Below are 20621 nucleotides of genomic sequence, written 5' to 3' on the forward strand. Positions count from 1 at the left end.
AACCCATAATAGGCATTGGTCATTTGAAATGAAATTCTATAATGTATATAGCTATATTGATGAAAATGATGGTCATGTAAAAAATCTATCATAAAATGTTATACGAATTTATTGGGTCAATAAAGATACTATCTGACGATACACGTACAATGATTCATATTATTTGTTATTTGGTATGTCATTATCATAAAAGGAAATCACCGAAGAAGAGGGAGGAGAAAATTTCTATCATGCGACATACCCACAAAAGAATTTATGTAACTAGATATGTTGAAAAATTAACATTATATCAGATCTTTCTTGTTTCTATTTATATGCATATGTGTCATATTAGCAGTGAGGCACTCAAACAACTAAAGAATATATCCATATTGTGAGATTGATTATACAAAGTAAAAGGATTTGTATACAAATATGTTTTGATTGGAAGTAGTTAACTTAAAGTTTTCCCATCATTAACACTTTCAAATTAATCATATTATTGTTAATTGAGTCATATATTATTTAATACCATATAAATTTGTGTATGATTTCCATTGACTCTAAGATAACTAATGGATGAATTATCATTATAATATCAAGTACAACCCTCTAGACAGATCTAATTGGAAAGTAGGAAGAAGACTAATCAAGTTAGAATTAAGTAAAGTCTATTAAAGAACATGATTAATAGGTCTAGTCAACTTGGTAAACTTTGTAGAAATTCAAGGCATGAAACAAATAACTTTATAGAAGTAGTGGCAATATAATGAGTACTTGGTTCACTCTCTTTCTTACTATACCCCTTTGAAAACTATTTGGATCTCTTTTTCTTACTATACCCCTTTGGAAACTATTTGGATTTTAAAATTTTGATGGATAGATAAGCATACCTTGGGCTATGCCATTTCAAACATATCTAGAATTTTCAAAAGAAAAAGGAAGATGAGAACGACGGGTAAATGAACCATGAGATGCAAATGACAAACAAACACATGCCACGAAGAGGAAATGAATTGATGAAACACATAACTGATGAGAACACTTAGAAAGGTAGGATCAAACGAGGTAGGGTTTTAAAGAGAATTTGTAGAGATAGGATTTATCATAATGTTAATTATGACTGAGTCCCTAAAAACCATGTTTAATTACTAATAGGCCACAAACTCTTAAAAGCCAAATGCAATTAATGCTCAACAAGCATGATAAATGCATCATCGGATAGTGTTCATGTAGATATAATAGTTTAGACTCTGCTAAACTGTCCAAAAGAACACTTAAAAAAGAACCGTTCAAAAATTACAATAGTATCGCCCTATTAGTTACCATAGGGTGATTGTTCTTTTGATATGAATTAAAATTAAAGTTAAAAGAAAAGATCATTACTAACTATAGCCATAAAAAAGTCCACGGTTGAAAGAAATTTTAAACTCTTTGGAAATGCTAAAAAATGAATATTGAGATACATATTCAATTGACCGGGATCTAATAGTTACAAGTATAGCCTCTTGGGCTTGAAAATCGCTACAAAAAATGAATGAATAAAAGAATTGAATTAATGGATTTGGTGAAACTCGTTGTATCTCAATCCTTCGAACTCAGTCGAATGCCTAGCGAGTGCATTCAGCAGGTAAGCCCTGTGGAAACCTTTTACTGTCCGAACAGTAATTGTAAATCATGTAGTTTTCGCGCACCCATTCAAGTTTCTGCTGCTCACTCGACACCAACGCCTCTGCACCATACCATGAATTCACAGAGCAATCAGAGGAGGCAGAGCATGTCTCTGCTTTGAAATTTCCATAAGATGCCACAAATGGAGATTTGCTCCAGTCGATCTTCACTGCACCGCCTCTGGTTGCCCAATTGTCTGCGTTCCACAGGCTTGAGTATAATCTCATCGCTTGATTCTTCGGATATGCAACGCCCAAATCTTCGCTGTTCTTGAACACTCTCACTGGAGTTCCATCCACAGAAAACCTGCACAATATCAGAAATACACATTATCAACTACAAAAATGATGTTAAAAGTAGAGGGCCAGGCCAGAGAGGACATTCAATAGTTGATTTGAAGTTGCAGGGATTATATTAACATTACTTACATAATTTGTTGGGGATTCCAGAGCAGGGAGTAAGTGTGGAAGTCTGCTGTTGGGTCGAACCAAAGGTAGAATTGCTGCTCCCGACCGCCTTTTCCTTGTGAGAAAACATTGGTGTGCATAATATAGGGATCTCCAGACAGATTTCCCAGGAACTCGAAGTCTATTTCATCGTGTTTATCCCCTTGTGACGAGAGCTGCAGCAGATCATCACCATTTTATTAGACCATACTCAACTTCCCACAACAATACTACTAGTACTACCCACTACTCATTTCAGGAGTGCAGAGTGAATCGAAGGGGCAAACTTACATAGTATGCAGTAACAGTACCGGCGGAGTTACCAGGCACCAGCTTGATTTGCATATCAATCTTGCCAAATAGATATTCATTCTTGGATTGGAACCCTGAACCTGTTTTCATACAGCAGAGGCAGAGGAGATAAGGATCCATTCAACATACCGTAAAAATCATATATATATATATGCAGTAAACATATGAGATAAATACCTGAGGACTGATCGAGAGTAAGCTGCAAGCGTTGGCCATTGTCAAGTATCTTAGCCTGATCATTTCCCCATGTGATATCGAAGTCATTGTAAAAATTTGCAGAGACAAGGTGGGAGAATGCAAGTGCAAGGCTTAAGAGGAGAGCACATAGAATGAGGTCCATTGACAACTGAAGACAAGAATGCAAACCGTACGAGTATTGATAGAGGTAAAGATGATGTGAATGTTGGATTGCAGAAGGAAATCGATGGAATTTATATACATAGGCAGGGTCAGGTAAGAAATGGAAAGTAGCAAGAAATTTCACCTAGAGTTGTTAAAGTGGATGAGTTAGTGCGCGCTTTGTATTTACAGCGAGTAAAGGTTTTGGGATTTGTTGCACTCGGAGATCCAGCTGGAAGAGTGTAGTGTTGAGTACAGGTAGCATAGCTGTGTACATTATGCAACAGCTGGCATAGGTGTGCGGATTATGAAAGAGGAGTTGTATTCCATAAGTGTGGGTGCAGTTCCGAGGCTACTTAAAATGTAGTTTCTTGGATGTCGACATCTCACCTGTCCACAAAGCGGTCAAACGCCACATACCGCGTGTTTTTCTTAATATTCTTCAAACATGTGAGGAGGACGCTGGTATACTTATTGGAATAGTATTTAATTGTAACCGTAGATTTTGTATACCAATGTCTCTCTTTTTTTTGAAGAATGGTTTAATAATTGATAGAATATTATATTTAGCTGATAGGTTCTCTGTTTGGGCTTTTGTCCATCAAAGTGTCAGCGTTCTGGTAATTATCGGACTTCTGACATCTTTCCGACCACTCTTCATTTTCAGACAATGACATGTTTTTGTTTGGGTAGTCACTTGATTTTATGTGTTTCATCATTTATTATCTAGCAGTGAAATTGTATGACTCCAGCAGTTTGACAGTGGCATTTATGTCGATTGGTGGCGTTTGTTAATATCTTAGGGTTCAATGGAAGAAATTATGTGATTGTGCAAATTCTTCAGTTACTACTTGAAATTTGTCATCCTACTTGCTTGGGTGTGTCTTCTCGACGACAAGTAGTTGAATCATAAGCGACTCAAACCCTAGACGTTTTGCCACGTTCAAGGGCTGTGCGGTTGTTTGTTGGAGAATGTATCTATGCAGACTGTGAGGTATACTTGCTTCAAACCCTATCCCGGAGATTATAGGTTATTGGGTTTCTTTTTATTTTGGTTTGGTGGTGTTTTTGAACTCAAAGGATTCTAGCATGGTGGATTTTTGTCAATGGAAATCAGATTTAGGGTGAACTATTCTAGCCCCTTTATCCATCTCCATGAAGAGAAACAACAAATGAAAGAGATAAAAAGAGAAGTCCGGGTCAAGAGTGGCAAAAACATTTTTTTTCACAAAGTGATTCTTCCAACTTTGAGCAGAGCCATACAATAGGGGAACATGGGCACTTTTGGAGATTCGTATGTTTGCTTGAAACCCTACCTTGTAGATTTGTCAGTTGTTGGGTTTCTTTGTGTTTCATTTCTTTGTTGTTCTTGCAAGTAGGGTTTTGTTTGCTAAATCAATGAAATATTCGATTTAAACATTTGTTTGCTTCCTCTATTTTGTCATTTTCCCCACAAAACAACTATATAAAAAAGGGTCGCAGAGGCAGATCCAAGTGTGCATGGCCTATTTTGGGTATGGTGATTTTAGTTGCTGGATCGCCTTGAATAGAGAGGCCTCCAGGTTTGGTTGTTGTGATGAACCTGCAGTCTCTTTTGTTTATGTTGGAATAGTTGTCGAAGGAGCCTGCTCCCCTAAAATGGGGGCACTTCCTTCTTTAATGTTTGGCTGAATCGATGTTAAGTTGTCAACTATAAGGGCTAGCATTCCAATATTATGATTCCTATGATCCAATAAAGGACTTGTGAGATGGGGAGTTGGGATCTCCATTGATCCCTAGCGCAGTAGGATGGCCAACCTAGATAATGTGTCCAACTACAAGACCTAACAAGAATATTGCAAGCACTAACAATTATTTGCTTACCTAAAGCTCAAGCATTTGCATGCATGCAACAAATCCCAATGATATCTTCAAGAATGTCGTAAGTAAGAAATTTTGAGCATTGTTTAAACAGAGCATGCGATAATTAAATATTTAATTTGTGGTGTCTAAACTACATGTTTTTTAGAATTCCTCATTGTTATGTGTTTAAATTTCAACTTTGCCCACCTAACTTGCTATAAATATACTAGCGAACCTCTGTTTCCACAAAAGGTGTTTCTTGTATCTTCAAGATACACACTAATTTCTTAGGTTGAATATTTTATCAGCTTTGAAAAAGAGAGGTATAATGGTTTCAATTGATTTGGGTAGCTCACCCAATTGGAGAAGATCTCTTATTCTAGTTGAGAGTGCTGAGGAATTGGCTAAAACGCACCTCCAATAAGTTCCAGATAGATATGTGAAAAGTGATGAAGAGAGACGAGCAATCATTGAATTTGCATTTGATCTATTTGACTCGGAAAAATAATATTGTCATTGATATGTGTAAGATTGCACAAGAACACCATAGAGAAGAAGAGATCAGAAAATGGGCCAAGGCTTGTGAAGAATGGGGATTCTTTCATGTATTATAATATAGATTTTTCCATAAAATCAATAAGATTTCCTAGATATTCCATTTCTGTCTTTATTGAATAAAAATAAATCTATACTAAGAATTTGTTTTAGAAACAAGACCAAGAGTTTCTGTTTCATGTTTTAATAATATGTAATGTGAGATCTGTTGCGAGGAGTCATTTCTAGACAACTCTAATATCCTATCTTTTATTTTTATTATTATTTAACTATATTTAATATTATTAAACATTGATAGAGTTTTGAAAAGATTTAACAAACATTTTTTGCAAAGATAAGATCAATTAAATGTAGTCTAACAAATAATGATGAAATTGTTACATGAATCAACAACACAAATATTAAAAAACAGTAGGTATTGTAGTCACATAAATCTGTCCACTTAATTAAATGAATATTTAGTATTTATTTGATTATTTAACCATCAATCAATAATTAATTAAATTAATATTTAATTAATTCATCTTAACCCTCTTCTCCTATTAATTAAATAAATTATTCAATTTATTTGATTTAATTCACTTAACCAAATTCGAACCATTAATTAAATAAATAAATCATATTTGTTTAATTAAATCTTCTCTCACATTTAAATAAAATAATATTTATTTAAATCCCCCAAAATCCCATCTCACATTTAAATAAATTAATATTTATTTAAATCACCTTTATCCTCTACCCACTTGCATTTGCCTACAAATGCAAGTTGCATAACTATTTTAAATAAAAAAATTATTTATTTAAAATCCTATTTATCCTCACCCACTTGAAACCTTTAATGGCTTCCCTTAAAGTCTTCAAACTTAATGGCTTCCTTCTAGAGTCTTCTCAAGCCTTTAATGGTTTCCCTTAAAGTCTTCAAACTCAATGGCTTCCTTCTAGAGTCTTCTTAAGCCTTTAATGGTTTCCCTCAAAGTCTTCAAGCATTTTAATGTTTTATCTTCCTTTTTTCTCATGTAAATAAATTAAGATTTATTTAAATAAAATCCAAAATTCATATTCACATTTAAATAAATTAATATTTATTTAAATATCTATCCAAAAGCAAATTACACCATTTAATTGAAATAAATGATTTTATTTTAATTGAAAATCTCAAAATTCCTCCCACTTGCATTCTTCTGCAAAATCCACTTGCATGCCTAAATCGCTTCTAGATTCTTCTAACTCCTTCTAATTAGCCTAATCCTATCCTAATCATTGTCACATTCCTAAATAAAAGGAAGCCACTTCTCAAAAACCTCCAAAGTCTTCAATAACCATTAAAGACTTTATGTCTTCAAATGGTTAACTTCTAAAGTCTTCCAAACCATTAAAGGCTCTTACATAACCATTTATGGTTAACTCACCTTTTACCTTTGTTTAGAGACTTTCCTCTAACTTAACCATCATTTTGACTCATGGGTCTCTTCAAAGCATTTATTTCTTTGACTAAGGTAACCATTTTACCCTTGGATAAAAAGAATGTCCATTAACCTAACCCTAACCCAACCCCCTAGGGTAACCATCATGTCCCCTCAAACATTTAATGCTCCTTATCTCTCCTCTCAAGCCTCCTCATAGTGACACTTGTCAACATGGGATTGGGTTGAAAGTGTCACATGGATTGAATATCTTTCAATCCTAACCCTTGTTAAGATTGCTCAATCTTAACCCTTCATTTCCCCATTTATTCTATAAATAGAACCCTTCTCCTCAGGCAAAGAAGGAAGCATTAGAGTATTGTTGTTATACTGGTATTAGCATAGAGCTTTTTCATAGCATCACTATCTACACTTGCATAACATTTGTTTATCATATTCAACCATCTTGAATCTCCATATGGCATCGATGGCTAGTGCTAAAAGCTGAGGAACTTGGAGAGGAGAGGAATAAGGGAGGAGCAATTATGAGCATCTTGATTAGCATTTGGAGGAGTATAGTTTATCTATTCTATGTTTGTATGCTTAATATCTCTCTTGATATGCCTGTTTAGGATAATCTTTTGTTGCTAACACTAACTTTTGTTTCTTGTGCTCTTGTGTGTGTTGTCATCGAACAAATTTTCTAATCCTTTTTGCAGAGCATCGGGTACCACCAAAAAAAAATTAAATAGTACAAGACCAAGCACTCGACAAAAAAAATACATGACAATAGATATCTAGAGAACTTTAAACCGTAGAAGCAATCCTTCACACTAAATTTATAAAACAAATATTCTTCTTAACCATTCTTTCATAGAACTTCAAATCTAAAAAACCATGCCTCCAAATCTCTTTCAACCTTACACTAAAATGCTTTTGTCCAATAAACCCTTCATTCCATATACTGACAACATACTCTCATTCCGTCGTGAGTCGAAATCATCTAAATCTGAAACATTTATTACTAATATATTATTAATTTTAATTATATTAATAATAAATAAAGTGACGATGTATTGAGAAAGTCAGAATCCTTAGTTTGGTGAAATGTTTGGCAGTTCATAATTAGTACAAACAATTTTCTATGTGTACAACACTATGTTGGCTACAACGTATTTGTCAAACATAGGAAAATCAACTTGGATACAACCACTTCATTTCATCCTTTGCTATAATTTATTTTAGGTTGTAATGTTGTTTGTTTGGTTTTCTAAGACCAATCATTTGATTTTCTCTATCATCTCTTAGATTATGTGAACTAGGTGGAGAAAGCTATTATGAGAGGAGAGAGATAAGTTTCTATCATGAGAGGAGCCATACACATTGATTCAATTGTAAGTATTGGTGCCCTGACATAATAAGTCATGCACTATTTTTCTCTTGCTATGGGTTTTGTAGTGTAGTATTAGACTTTTGCTAATGATTATTTTTAAAATTGAGGTAAAATAGTGGTTTTTGAAAGAGTCTAAACTTGTTTATAAAAAAATTTAGATTTAAAATATTAATTTGAAAAAAAAACTTCGTCATTATCGTCATTACAATCAACCTTTCAATAACAGTTGACAATTTGAACACAACATACCTACAATTTATGTGAGTGATGCAATTGACAAGTTTTAATTATACATAATCTTGTATTATGTTGTCTGATGAAATTAACATAGTCAAATGGTTTTGATGATACAACTATTGTTATTCTAAAATGTTAGTCCGGTGTTCTAAAGTTCATGATGTTGTTAAGGCTACCAAAAAGCCAAAGAATCCATGCACCAATACCGGAAGTGGTTCACAACATGATAAAGTAAATTGGATGAATATTTTTTATTTGATGAAATATATACTATTAAATATTTTTTCTTGAAAAAGTAAGCTTTTAGAATTGAAATCATTTTTGTTGTTGTTGCGCCAATGGTATCCTTAAGGGGCAAGTTGAGATTTGAAATCTTAATAATTATTAATTAAAAATAAAAATAAATCTTTGGATCATTATCTTCATTATAGTCCATCTCTCATAAACAACTGAGAAATTGACCACAACATACCTGGAATTTAAGTGTGTGATACAATTGTGGAACTTCTATATCACTGTTTTTTCTTTAGATAATCTTTTATTATGTTGTTTGATAAAATTAACATTACCAATTGATTTTGATGATATAGCTAAGCACTATTATTCTAAAACTTTGGTTTGGTGTTCTGTGGTTAAGGCTTCTGTCAAGACTACAAAAGATCCATAGAGTCCAGGCACAAATCTAGGAAGTGGATCACAACATAATAAATTAACCACATAGAATATAGGAGCATAAAGAAAATAGAAGTATAATAAATCAATGCATAAAACAAATAGGAGAAATATGGTAAATGTATGCATAGATTAGGGTAGTGAAATCTCTGTGTTTTGATTGCCTCGATGTTGGCACTCAGCTGGGGAAAATAAAAGTTGTATTCATGGCTTGCTTCACTTGTATCACATGTTTTCCCTTACCATCTTTGGTAATAGATCAAGATATTAATATGAAAATATGGTCGCAATGTGTTTTGGAGTTACAAGAAACGAATGCAACCATAATTTCCATACATTAAAAGCTAATTGCTTTAAAAAATGTTTCTATGCTATTAGAAAGTGGGTAATAATAGTATAAAAGTTCGTAGTTCAATACATTGGCAGATGAAGTTTGAAATACGTTGTTGGGAGAATAAGAAATTGCAAGCAATCAGAGCATTCAATCTACACTCTATTTCAAAATTTGAAATTCAAAACCAACTCTTTCAATTTAAATTTTAATTTAATGGGCAAATTAAAATTTTGGAAAGGAAATCACATTATGCTTCTATTGGCCACCTCAGTCCTCCCCGTGCCCATTACACTTACCATTCAAGCTCATCATCAATGCTAGACTTGTGGTGCATACACTCCTTTATGTCACGCAACTTGTCAAACTAACTTAAGATTAAAAACAAATGCAATAGACTAAAAAGATTCAAAAGAATAAGGCAGAAGAACATACAACACACAATAAATATCCTTTAAAAACCAAAGCAGTTATAGAGGATTTGATTTATATTGTAACAAGATAGGTTCATTGTGATTTTCCTTCTTGTCCAAATTCCTCTGCTTCTCTCCGCTCCGCTCCTCATTTCCATCATTCCGTCTCAGTTATTGCCCAATCAAAAAAAAGATTCAGAACTGTTGTCTGATATTGTTTTCAAACTTTGCCAAGCTCTTTCGATTAATTATTGGATTCACTTCTATAACTATTACCATATCGAATTACTGCATATTGGGGAACATATAATTTCACTTTTCTTTCCCTTGTTTGTACTAATGCTAGAGGAACGTACTTCTAGAAAACTATATAAAAACTGAATGACAATGCACAATGGCTGCAAGGAATCAATTCAGTTAACAATTTTAGATATTATACTAAATTATTAGATTAATTAACTTTTCCATAAATCCCATTCTATTTAAGACTTTTAGTTTTCATCATTATGGATTTAGTATATATTTTTTGTATGTACTTTCAGCTTCTAATTTTTGGTTTACAAATACAAATGTTGATGGAATTGTTCATAGCTGTAGATTAAATGACTTTTTTTTCTAAAGTATAGTCTATGTAAGACTTTAAGTTATGGTATCAGATAAAAACATTGAAACATTTAAATGTTGAAGGAATTGCTCACAACAATAGTCAAATCCAAATACAAACATTGAAAGAGTTGTTCACAATATCACAAACATTGTAGCCATCAGAACAACAACTTCTTGTACTCCACCTCAAAATCATATGTCAATTATTCACCTGTCTCTTTGCCTCCATGTATGCTAGTTCATACCACACACCATGGGAAGAAGTATTGCCAAACCTATGTAGTCTCATGTGACTCTAGATGTTATAGCTCAAATCATTTTTTCTTTTCTAGATGGTATGGTCTTTAACTTGGTATGGTTGGGGGCCCACTAGTTCACACGGATCATTGTTATGCTTCCCTGAACTGTACTGTGTTTAAGAGTTTCAATTTCCAACATTATGAGTTGCAAATACAATTAAATTTTAATTTTTTATTTAGTTACACTTTTATGTGGAATTAATTATATTTGATCCTCATGTATTAGACCACACATGGTCATAGTTTGTTGTACTGTAATAATCTTCTAAATAAACTAATATCATGTTGTCCCATTTCATACTGATATTTTAATGATTCAACGAATAACCATAATGTGTAAAAAAATGACATATAAAATCATGCACTGCTTCTCTATTAGCTATTAATGTGTCGCTTTAGAACCATTAATTACTCCATCATCATAAAATTTTTGATATGGGAGATCCCTTGCATTGGAAAGAAATAACAAATCAAATTATTGACATTTTTTTTTGTTGTTTTAATATTGTTAAAGAATAAATAAATTTTAAGTTTTGTGGCATAAAGAGAATTTTGAATCCATAGGCATGTAGTCTTACTTGTCATTACCAGAATCTTTCTTTTATATCATAAATCTATTCTGGATATGAACAATATTTTATGGATTAGTCAAATAGAATCTCTATACTCTATGTGTATTTGTTTTCATGATTTCAAGATAAAAGACATGGAGTGAATCATTCTAGAACAAACTTCTCTATTGACCATGTTTACAAAAATCTTACAAGACAATATTTACATGCTTAGTAAGATCTAATATTGCTAGCGAACTTTTAACTTATAGATTGAGGATTAGAACAAATTGAATTTTTATAGTGAGAAATTGTCTGAAGATAATGTTGTCACCAACACACCTAAATTGTTGGAAAGTGTGCATTTGGTTTTTACTCGAAGGAACAATAATTTGCTTAAGCTTCCTTGATGTGCCTAGCCATTATGGCTTTCACAAACAATTGAGGAATAAGGAAGTGAATATCCTATTAGGGTAGTGAGCCCAACCATATAAAAAAGAGTTAAAAATTCCATTATGGAATTGTTTTGGTGTATCTATGAATATATAGTTGACTTTTATACGTGAGTCTGTTATGACATCTCGGTCATTCTCATTGCAACCTTTCCAATACATCCCGCTTCTTCTTTTAATCTTTCTAAACCTTTTATGATTTGATTTAATTTTAATTCTTATTTAATTTCTACAATAATGAAAATTACTTAGTTATTCCACTACTATCATCATCTTTAGATGGATTTACCAAATTAAATTATGGTTTTCCATTTGATGGATTTGAATCCATTTTCATTACAAAAGTGTGCAGAGAGAAATCTTTTTATCAAAATTATTGAATTCTATGTTCATATTAGATGTTGGAATCTCAACTTACATAGACACCTAACCCAAATAAAATATTACTAATTTGCATTGAGTTTGGAAAATAAACCTACTGGCTCACTATTGCATGAAAAAAAGCATGCAACTGCTAGTTATGTGAATGAGGGAGTATTTTTTATCAAACAAAATTTTGGTCATATAATTTGTAATAAATATATTGTTGTGACATGGAACCTTGTCATGATATGAAAAATCTAAAATCTTTCTTTTTAATGTATGGAAAATATCTCGACTTTATATTTATTACATTTAAAAAGTTTTAATTAAATAATCATAAATGATGAGGAGTAAGATATTAAGCTTACATTTATTTTTCTATTCAATTTATTTATTTTAGATTAAGATAAGAATGCTTTAATCTTCACATAAATAAACACATTTTATTTTTAGTCACTTGTTGCATTTTTTCATTATTGAGGAAATGTGTAAATTAAGTGTAATTGTATTATTTGTGTTATTAAATGATGTCCAACCATATTGGTGTTTGTACTCTATGAAATGGCATGATAATTTCTATACTCATTCATGACTGGATATTTTCATAGATACGTTGTGGGTGAGCTCATAATCATTTGAGCCTATAAGCACATGTTAAATGTGTTCGAATCACAAGATATAAAATAACCAATGTTTTAGGCCCATGTTGCATTGCAAAATGTCTTATAGTCATAAACATGAAATGTGATATTTCCATCTATTTTATTATGTGTAGGAGTATGTAATATCTAAGCACCCTACAACTTTTATTTCTTCATAAGTGTAAGTGGGTGATAAAATTCTTAATATCTAAGCACCCTACAACTTTTATTTCTTCATAAGTGTAAGTGGGTGATAGAATTCTTTTAATCATATGGTATATTCATCGAATAACCACACAATGAGAAAATTACAAGTAGATAAAATATAATTTCTTACAAAATCGGAGAGAGAGAGAGAGAGAGAGAGAGAGAGAGAGAGAGAGAGAGAGAGAGAGAGAGAGAGAGAGAGAGAGAGAGAGAGAGAGAGAGAGAGAGAGAGAGAGAGTATAACCATATAATCTAGTCTTTCAATCACAATACAATGAAAGAATTAAAAGGAGATAACATATGACTTTTATTGTGGAAATTATTCTATTTTTTAAGGATTGTGCATGTCCTCAAATTGGTAAAATTACACATGTTTTCATTTTCTTGAAAAAACATGATAGAAGAATTAATAGAATCTTATTATTTTTTGAGGAAACAATTTAAGATTTTATTATTATAGAAGCCCGCATGGCAACGTAGTTGGCTAAGGGCTTTAGGTTCTTCTCATATAGGTCCTGAGGTTGATTCTCACTAGCCTGATTAAACCTATGTGTGTGATTTTTGGGCAACTACACACATCTCTAGGGGATTAGTCTTGTCTCCTCTCACCCCACTAACACCCCAACTTGACAAAAAGTAAGCCCAAGGCAAGGTTTGGTGGGAAATTCTAGGATGAGTCACGAGGATACCTCTACGGAAAACAAAAAAAAGATTATATTCTTATAGAAAATAAATTATGTGATTTTACATTTTGATTTCACAAGCTAGAATCTCCAATTTGGCTCAATTATTAGAATTATCTATTTATCTTTATCAAATTCTATTAATTATAACAATAAATTCACCATCTTTGATTCCAATGGAGATCTTCTCTTTAGAATGAACATACATTCTCTTGCTTCCAACCACCTTATTTTCCTATACAATAAGAGCATACCATTTCTCTTTTTATGTCACAAGGTGTAAACATCATTCACATATTTTGTTATGCATATTTTAATTATTTAATTGATCATATGTTTGCATACCTTCCTTTATAGCTTCTTGGGCTACACCAAAGATGGGAAGGCTATCTTGGAGATGATAAGATGGATCCATGATAAAAAACACTCCTCGCTATGTTATAGTCTTTGGTTTTACCAACAAAAGAGTACCTTACCTTTTCCCTTTCTTTATTGTTTTGATCAAATTTATAGAATAATAATTTATTTATCGGGAAAGAGAGAAATATTTACATCATAGGTGAAACATTCCATAACAACAACAATATTATTTATCCATCATAAATATTGGAGCTATGTACACTTATACCCCTATTTAAGCAGATCATGTTTATTTTAATTCTATTATTAGCTCCACCTCTAAATTAACTAGGTTTGCTATTTGTTAATCGATTGCATATATTTAATGAGTTTATAATGAAAATCTATTAATTTTATTTAAATTTTTTTAACCTTATATTTTTAACATGACAAAGAATTTTCCCTTAAGGTTTCTTCCCCTTCATTAGGGTTTCAAGGTTAATGTTTCTAATTACTTACCTTGCATACAAGATTTTTTTATATTTTTATGTTTCTCATGTATGATCATTCATTTCTTTACTTCTTTTAGGGTTTTTTCTTATCATTACCTAATCTTAGATGTTTCACACCCTATCCACCTTTTCTTTGGTTTTTTACATTAGGTTTCATATATTTGATTGTTGAATAATTTATTTATTCTTTATTAGTCCTAGGTCATTCTTATATCACTATTTTGATCCTTTCTAGGGCCTTTTGTTGAACACGCAATAGGATTGAGGGGGGCAAGGTGAATTGATCTGGAACTTCAACAACAACTATTAATCAAATTATTCAACAACACTTTAACCATTATCACATCAAGCATAAACACATAACACATGAAAACCAAATTTACATGAAAAACCCAAACAGGGAAAAACCACGGAGAATATAACTCACAATATGGATAACAATGTTTACAACGTTTTAGGCTTGAAACCAAGGAGTACCAACACCTGAAGGACTTGCATAATGAAGGTGCACTACCTTAGGCAAGATACAAGAAGGACTTGTACAACTGAAGAACACTTCTTCAAGACAAAATACAAACTGCTACCAAAGGACCCACTATCAATCAACAACGATTGAAATAGCTGAACTAAAATTGAGAAGGATTCTCCTGATCATGAAATTGTTCTTGGACAATATTCTAGTGATCAATAACATGGAAAACATATGTAATAATCTTCACTGTCACAACATTATGTCTTGTAGAATATATGAAGTTCAAATCTCTTCTCAACTTGACTTTCTCATCACCACAAACTCAAATCTGTTTGTAAATCATTCACATACAATTATCACACAATTCACTTCTCATCCACACTTAGTTTATCCATCTACACATCTTAAATATGAGATGCAACATTGAAATCCGAATTAAGGCTCAACCAAAATAGAATAAGAAATATTACACAAAATAAGCCACCCTTACCTAAAATACTTAGATTGGTCCATTCTAAGAGAAAGAGGGAACCAGAACATATTATAATTTAGCATTCCATGAATGATTTGACAATCCACAAATGCTCACACATACTCCAGAGGACATTAAAAATGATAATATGTAGACATAATCAATTAGTCGGCCACATAACCAATTCCAATGCAAAATACTCCATGCAAATATCCACACACCAAGGTGAGACCCAAGTAAACATCTCAAGGCATCTTCCAACACATAGCCAGAACAAAGGAACATGATGTAATAAACTACAATGTAATTAACAACATATTTAGAGGGCACCAAATGCATTCCAAACCACCCTAAATACAGGATGATAAAACCAACACCAAAAGAGTATTCAAACCAACATCCATCCAGATAACTAAGATCCTCCTCTGTCATAATGAAAGATGATTGAAACCATGGCTATTGAAATAAAAAGAAAGGCTTCATATGCACACAATGTTTGTGAGATTGTACGTGCTAGGTATGTGAACTATTGGTGAATTATAATATTGTCAACTAACTTAAATGAACATGTAACTTGAATTGCCTATCTAATTGAAGCTTGCATTGGTAATGTATAGATGGGGATCTGCCGCAAACTTGGTCTTCCTCACATTTTGTTTTTCGACAAACATCATTCTGATAACAATGATACTACTGGGCAGATCTGCTATTGTAAATTCTTCGACTGGAGTAAATATATATGCTGCTAGCTTTCTAATCCCACTTTGTGTCATTGTTTACACACTTGCAGGAGGACTGAAGGCTAATTTCTTAGCTAGCTATATACATTCAGTTATTGGTATGCACTTCAAAATTTCAAATAGTTTGATTAAGCATTTTTAGCCATTATTTTTCATGTCTCACTTTACTCTTTTCTAAAATCCTTCTATCTCTAAGCAATTATTCTTTTTAAAAGAAATTTATTACTTACTAATCTACAAAATGCTAGGTGGGTATTGAGTGACCAAACTTGTTCATTTTTCTTCACTCCTCTTCTACAACATAAAGTGAGCTATCTTTCCCCTATCTTTCCCCTTAAAACGATATGAGGAAAAACAACAAATTCACCTTCAAGAGTAATGTGGCATTTCTTCCCACTAATATTAACACATCAATAAACCCTTAGTCCAACATCGAACATGTAAATGAATAATTGCAATAAAAATAATCATTACAATCAATAAATATAATTTCAATAACTTGTCTAATTTAGTATTTTAAAAACCCTGAGATCAGATTCAGATGACTAGATATGGATATATGACAAAAAAATCGAGGACTCAGTTTTATTTTTCATATCAAGTAATAATTCAAATAATTGGTTCATAAACACACCTTCCTTAATATTATTATGTAGAAAGCTTATAGACCTCTAATAATGTTGGTGTAAATTTAAAATAAGACCTATCCAAGAGAGACAAAACCAAAAAATAAAATAAATTTGTTACAATAGTTGAAAACTACACAACACTTGACCATCTCAAGATATGGATCCTAGGACATTTTCATTAGTATACTTTCTAGCAATGCATCTATTGTAACACAATTTCCAAGTTTAATAAATATTAAGGTAGATGATACAATATTCATAACAATTACGATTCAATTTGCAAGAGTTAAATTGAAGACAAAATGGAACACACTTTAGTTTTAAGTGGGCCACATACAAATGCATGGCTCAGGCATACTTGTTGACTCACCTTTCAATCAACTAAAGAAATATGGGTTTCTAGCGATATATTAACCATTAGAATAATCTCCTTTGTCGACAATGTTCTTTTGGTTCTATAAGTTAAGATGCCATGTTTATAATGGAATGGAGGCCTTGCACTTGTGTAAGCTGCTTAGGTACATTACAAGATGCCCTTATTTTGAGTCATATTGCATTGAGAAAATAGAGCAAAACAATAGTGCTCTATTTTATGCATTAATACAGTGTCACGTGATTTATTGATTCAAGTAGATGCCATAATCTTGTCCAGGATTTGATATATTTTCTTTAAAATGAATGAATTTTTTTCCTCAATAATATATATCCTAGGGCCTAGCCAATAGAGTACTTTCACCAGAAATTTTGTTGTGCAACTTATATTCTGTCTAGCTTCTCACCCTTGTCTCATAGACGTATATGTACTCTCAAAGAACCATACTCATTAGATTTGGACATTCTTATTGTTTTCACTTTCAATAAACACCTTGATATATTTGGTTACAAGTCTCCACCAAAAGATGTGTTTGAATATCTTTACATTCCTTAACTATGAAACCTATAAAAGATTTTGGGATTTGGTTTTTTATCATTTCTTCTCAAGCTATTCTGTTTAGAAACTTTTAATTTCTAGCCATATGCTTTTCTTTGAATTACCACAGTGTGGTTGTTAATTATATTAAGAGTATTCTAATAAAGAAAGCCAATGCTATTGCTATTTTTTCTTTAAAATATATAAAGACAATATTACAAGCTTGCATTCAAACAAAAACGCTTCCTTAAGAAAAAAGAAACTGCAGAGTATTAATTATTTTCCATGAAACCAATAATTCTACAATTCTACTAAAGGTAAGAAGCTCAAGAAAGTGACCACATGAATTGAATAAAAAGGATTTAGCTTTGATATTTGTAGGCCCCTTGGTTCTGACTCAAAATGACCCTTACAATTTATCTTTATTTTCTAAACTCAAACATTAATCTAGCTGAAATACAAAAACTTTGACTTTGAGGATTCTTTACAAAGTATGGCAGAAGGTAAGGTATTGGAATTAGCGTTGACTTCCAAATCCATCAATACCCTAGTTAGGAGAGATCTATCTTAACAACATAGACTTGATATAAACTCCTATCGGCCGTACACATTGCACCTTACCCAGGTGCAACCGCTAGTTATATTGAAGCAAATTGTGTGTATTAAGAGATTGGTCTTGTCTAGCATAATTTTTGCATCCCATTTAATTTTGCTAGTTTGATTATTGAATTATTATGTATTAATTTTGGTATTAGAGAATTTCACAGGAGGCGGTCCTCAGTCGGAAGAAATTGAAGCTCCTTAAATGCTAACAGTTGGATGTAATGTCTTTCTAAAATATATAATTAATTGGGTGGGATCGCAATCGTTTAAAGTATAGCCTCTTGGGCTTGTAAATCGGTACAAAAAATGGAGGAATAAAAGAATTTATGTAGGTTGCTTCTTTGAAATCAGTTGGATGCCTGGCGAGTGCCTTCAGCAGGAAAGCCCTGTGGAAACCTTTTACTGTCCGAACAGTAATCATAAATCATGTAGTTCTTCCGCACCCATTCAAGTTTCTCCTGCTCGCTCGCCTCCAACGCCTCTGCAGCGTACCATGAATTCACAGAGCAATCAGAAGAGGCGGAGCATGACTCTGCTTTGAAATTTCCATAGGAGGCAACAAAAGGGGATTTGGTCCAGTCGATCTTCACTGCACCGCCTCTGGTTGCCCAATCATCTGCGTTCCACAGGCTTGAATATATTCTCATCGCTTGATTCTTCGGATATGCAACGCCCAAATCCTCGCTGTTCTTGAACACTCTCACCGGAGTTCCATCCACAGAAAACCAGCAGGGAATCAGAAATACACATTAAACTACAATAATGATGTTAAAACTGGAGGGCAAGGCAAAAGAGGACATTCAGTAGCTGATTTGAAGTTGCAGGGACAACATTAACTTACATAATTTGTTGGGGATTCCAGAGCAGGGAGTAAGTGTGGAAGTCTGCCGTGGGGTCGAACCAGAGGTAGAATTGCTGCTCACGGTTGCCTTTGCCTTGTGAGAAAACATTGGTGTGCATAACATAGGGATCTCTAGATAGATTTCCCAGGAAATCGAAGTCTATTTCGTCGTGTTTATCCCCTTGTGAGGACAGCTGCACCAGACCATGAACATTTTATGACACCGTACTCATAGACAATAAATACTCAATTCCCTGCTGCTGCCCACTACTGATTTGGGGACTACAATAGAAATATGTATGGAAGAGTAAGAGAGAAACTCACATAGTAAGCAGTGACAGTGCCGGCCGAGTTACCAGCCACCAACTTGATTTGCATATCGATTTTTCCAAAGAGATATTCATTCTTAGATTGGAAACCTGAGCCTGTTTTAGTACAGCAGAGGAGGGGTTCAGGAATCGGCATACTGTTAAAATCATATATATGGAGTAAGAAAAAGAGATGAATATCTTAGCAAGCAAATGAGATGATATACCTGAGGACTGATCGAGAGTGAGCTGCAAGCGTTGGCCATTGTCGAGTATCTTAGCACGATCATTTCCCCATGTGATGTCAAAGTCGTTATAAAAATTTGCAGAAACAAGGTGGGAGGAGGAGAGTACAAGGCTTACCAGGAGGAAACATGGTAACAGATCCATTGGAATATCAGGACAAGAGTAGAAAACGTAGTAGTTGTAATAGTGATGGAGGTATGGAAATGTTGAATGGTGATAAGGAAATTCAAATGAGATTTATATATAGACAGGGTCAGGTAACAATGGAAAGTAGCGAGAAATTTCACAGAGAGTTGTTGAAGTGGATGATTTGGAGCGCGCTTTGTATTTATATTTTATGGTACTCGAGTTTCGCTCCACGCGGAATTCTAGCAAGAAGAAGAGCGTGTTTCTCGCATTGCATACGGCTGGCTTAGCTGTGTGCAATATAAAATAGGTGTATTTCATAATTTGGAAAGCCTAGTCAAAATGATTGTCTTGGATGTTGCCCTCCTGATGTAATGAGATGTTCGTGTGGGCAATGTTTATCCAGTTCCTACGATGCACCGACATCTTATGCATACAATACATGTTACACATCTTATGTATACAATACATGTTGAATATACATATAACTGCTTGCCGTGCATCATAGGATCCTATGCATACAATACATGTTACACATCCTATGCATATAATACATTTTACATAGACATATAATTGCATGCAGGTGCATAGTAGGGGTTGGGTAGACAGTACCATTTCCACGTCGGGTCCCTCCGTAGTAATCCAGGCCAAATTTATTTCTTCAGCTAAAAGTGAGGAAAAACAGGTAACATAACGTCAATTTCTTCCCTTATTGCCTCGCGATGATGATCAATGGAACTGTTACATGCCAAGAATAATCACCTAAGCTCTAAGGGTCTGAAACATAAAATTCATTATGACGATAAAGGTTCCAAGATCACGTTCACTACTATTCTCACATTGCTAAATAAATTAGCGAGGTAGTCATTAATTCTAGAAAATTTCTGTTCAATTTATCTTTTTTCAAAAAGACTTTTGATAAATGATGTCAGATTTTAGATTTTTATATGTTTAGTGTAATTATGAAATTAGGTTTTTTTTTATTGAAATTATAAAATTATTGTCACAATAAATAACTATTTTCATAT

General features: G+C 33.0%; 1 protein-coding gene across 2 annotated transcripts; it reads right to left on the reverse strand.

Annotated features, from left to right (window-relative positions):
- Positions 1-1420: 1420 nt before the first annotated feature.
- Positions 1421-19664, reverse strand: LOC131855951 (xyloglucan endotransglucosylase/hydrolase 2-like). 2 transcript variants are annotated; one of them, XM_059215491.1, is made up of 4 exons: positions 19449-19664; positions 2388-2488; positions 2079-2272; positions 1421-1956 (listed from the first exon to the last, which is right to left on the reverse strand). In XM_059215491.1, the coding sequence occupies exons 1-4, from the start codon at positions 19609-19611 to the stop codon at positions 1590-1592; spliced, it is 825 nt and encodes a 274-aa protein (XP_059071474.1). In that variant the 5' UTR covers positions 19612-19664; the 3' UTR covers positions 1421-1589. The 2 variants fall into 2 exon arrangements, with proteins under 2 accessions (XP_059071474.1, XP_059071473.1); XM_059215490.1 differs by lacking the exon at positions 19449-19664 and adding an exon at positions 2586-2827.
- Between the last annotated feature and the right edge of the window lie 957 nt (positions 19665-20621).

This window comes from Cryptomeria japonica, unplaced genomic scaffold, assembly GCF_030272615.1.
Source record: "Cryptomeria japonica unplaced genomic scaffold, Sugi_1.0 HiC_scaffold_165, whole genome shotgun sequence".
Taxonomy (NCBI): Eukaryota; Viridiplantae; Streptophyta; class Pinopsida; order Cupressales; family Cupressaceae; genus Cryptomeria; species Cryptomeria japonica.

Coding starts and splice junctions, on each gene's coding strand:
- LOC131855951 (XM_059215491.1), bottom strand. CDS start 19,611: ATGGATCTGTTACCATGTTTCCTCCTGGTAAGCCTTGTACTCTCCTCC. Junction 2,489..19,448: donor CACTCTCGATCAGTCCTCAG/GTATATCATCTC, acceptor GTATGAAAACAG/GTTCAGGGTTCCAATCCAAG. Junction 1,957..2,078: donor TGGAATCCCCAACAAATTAT/GTAAGTAATGTT, acceptor GATATTGTGCAG/GTTTTCTGTGGATGGAACTC.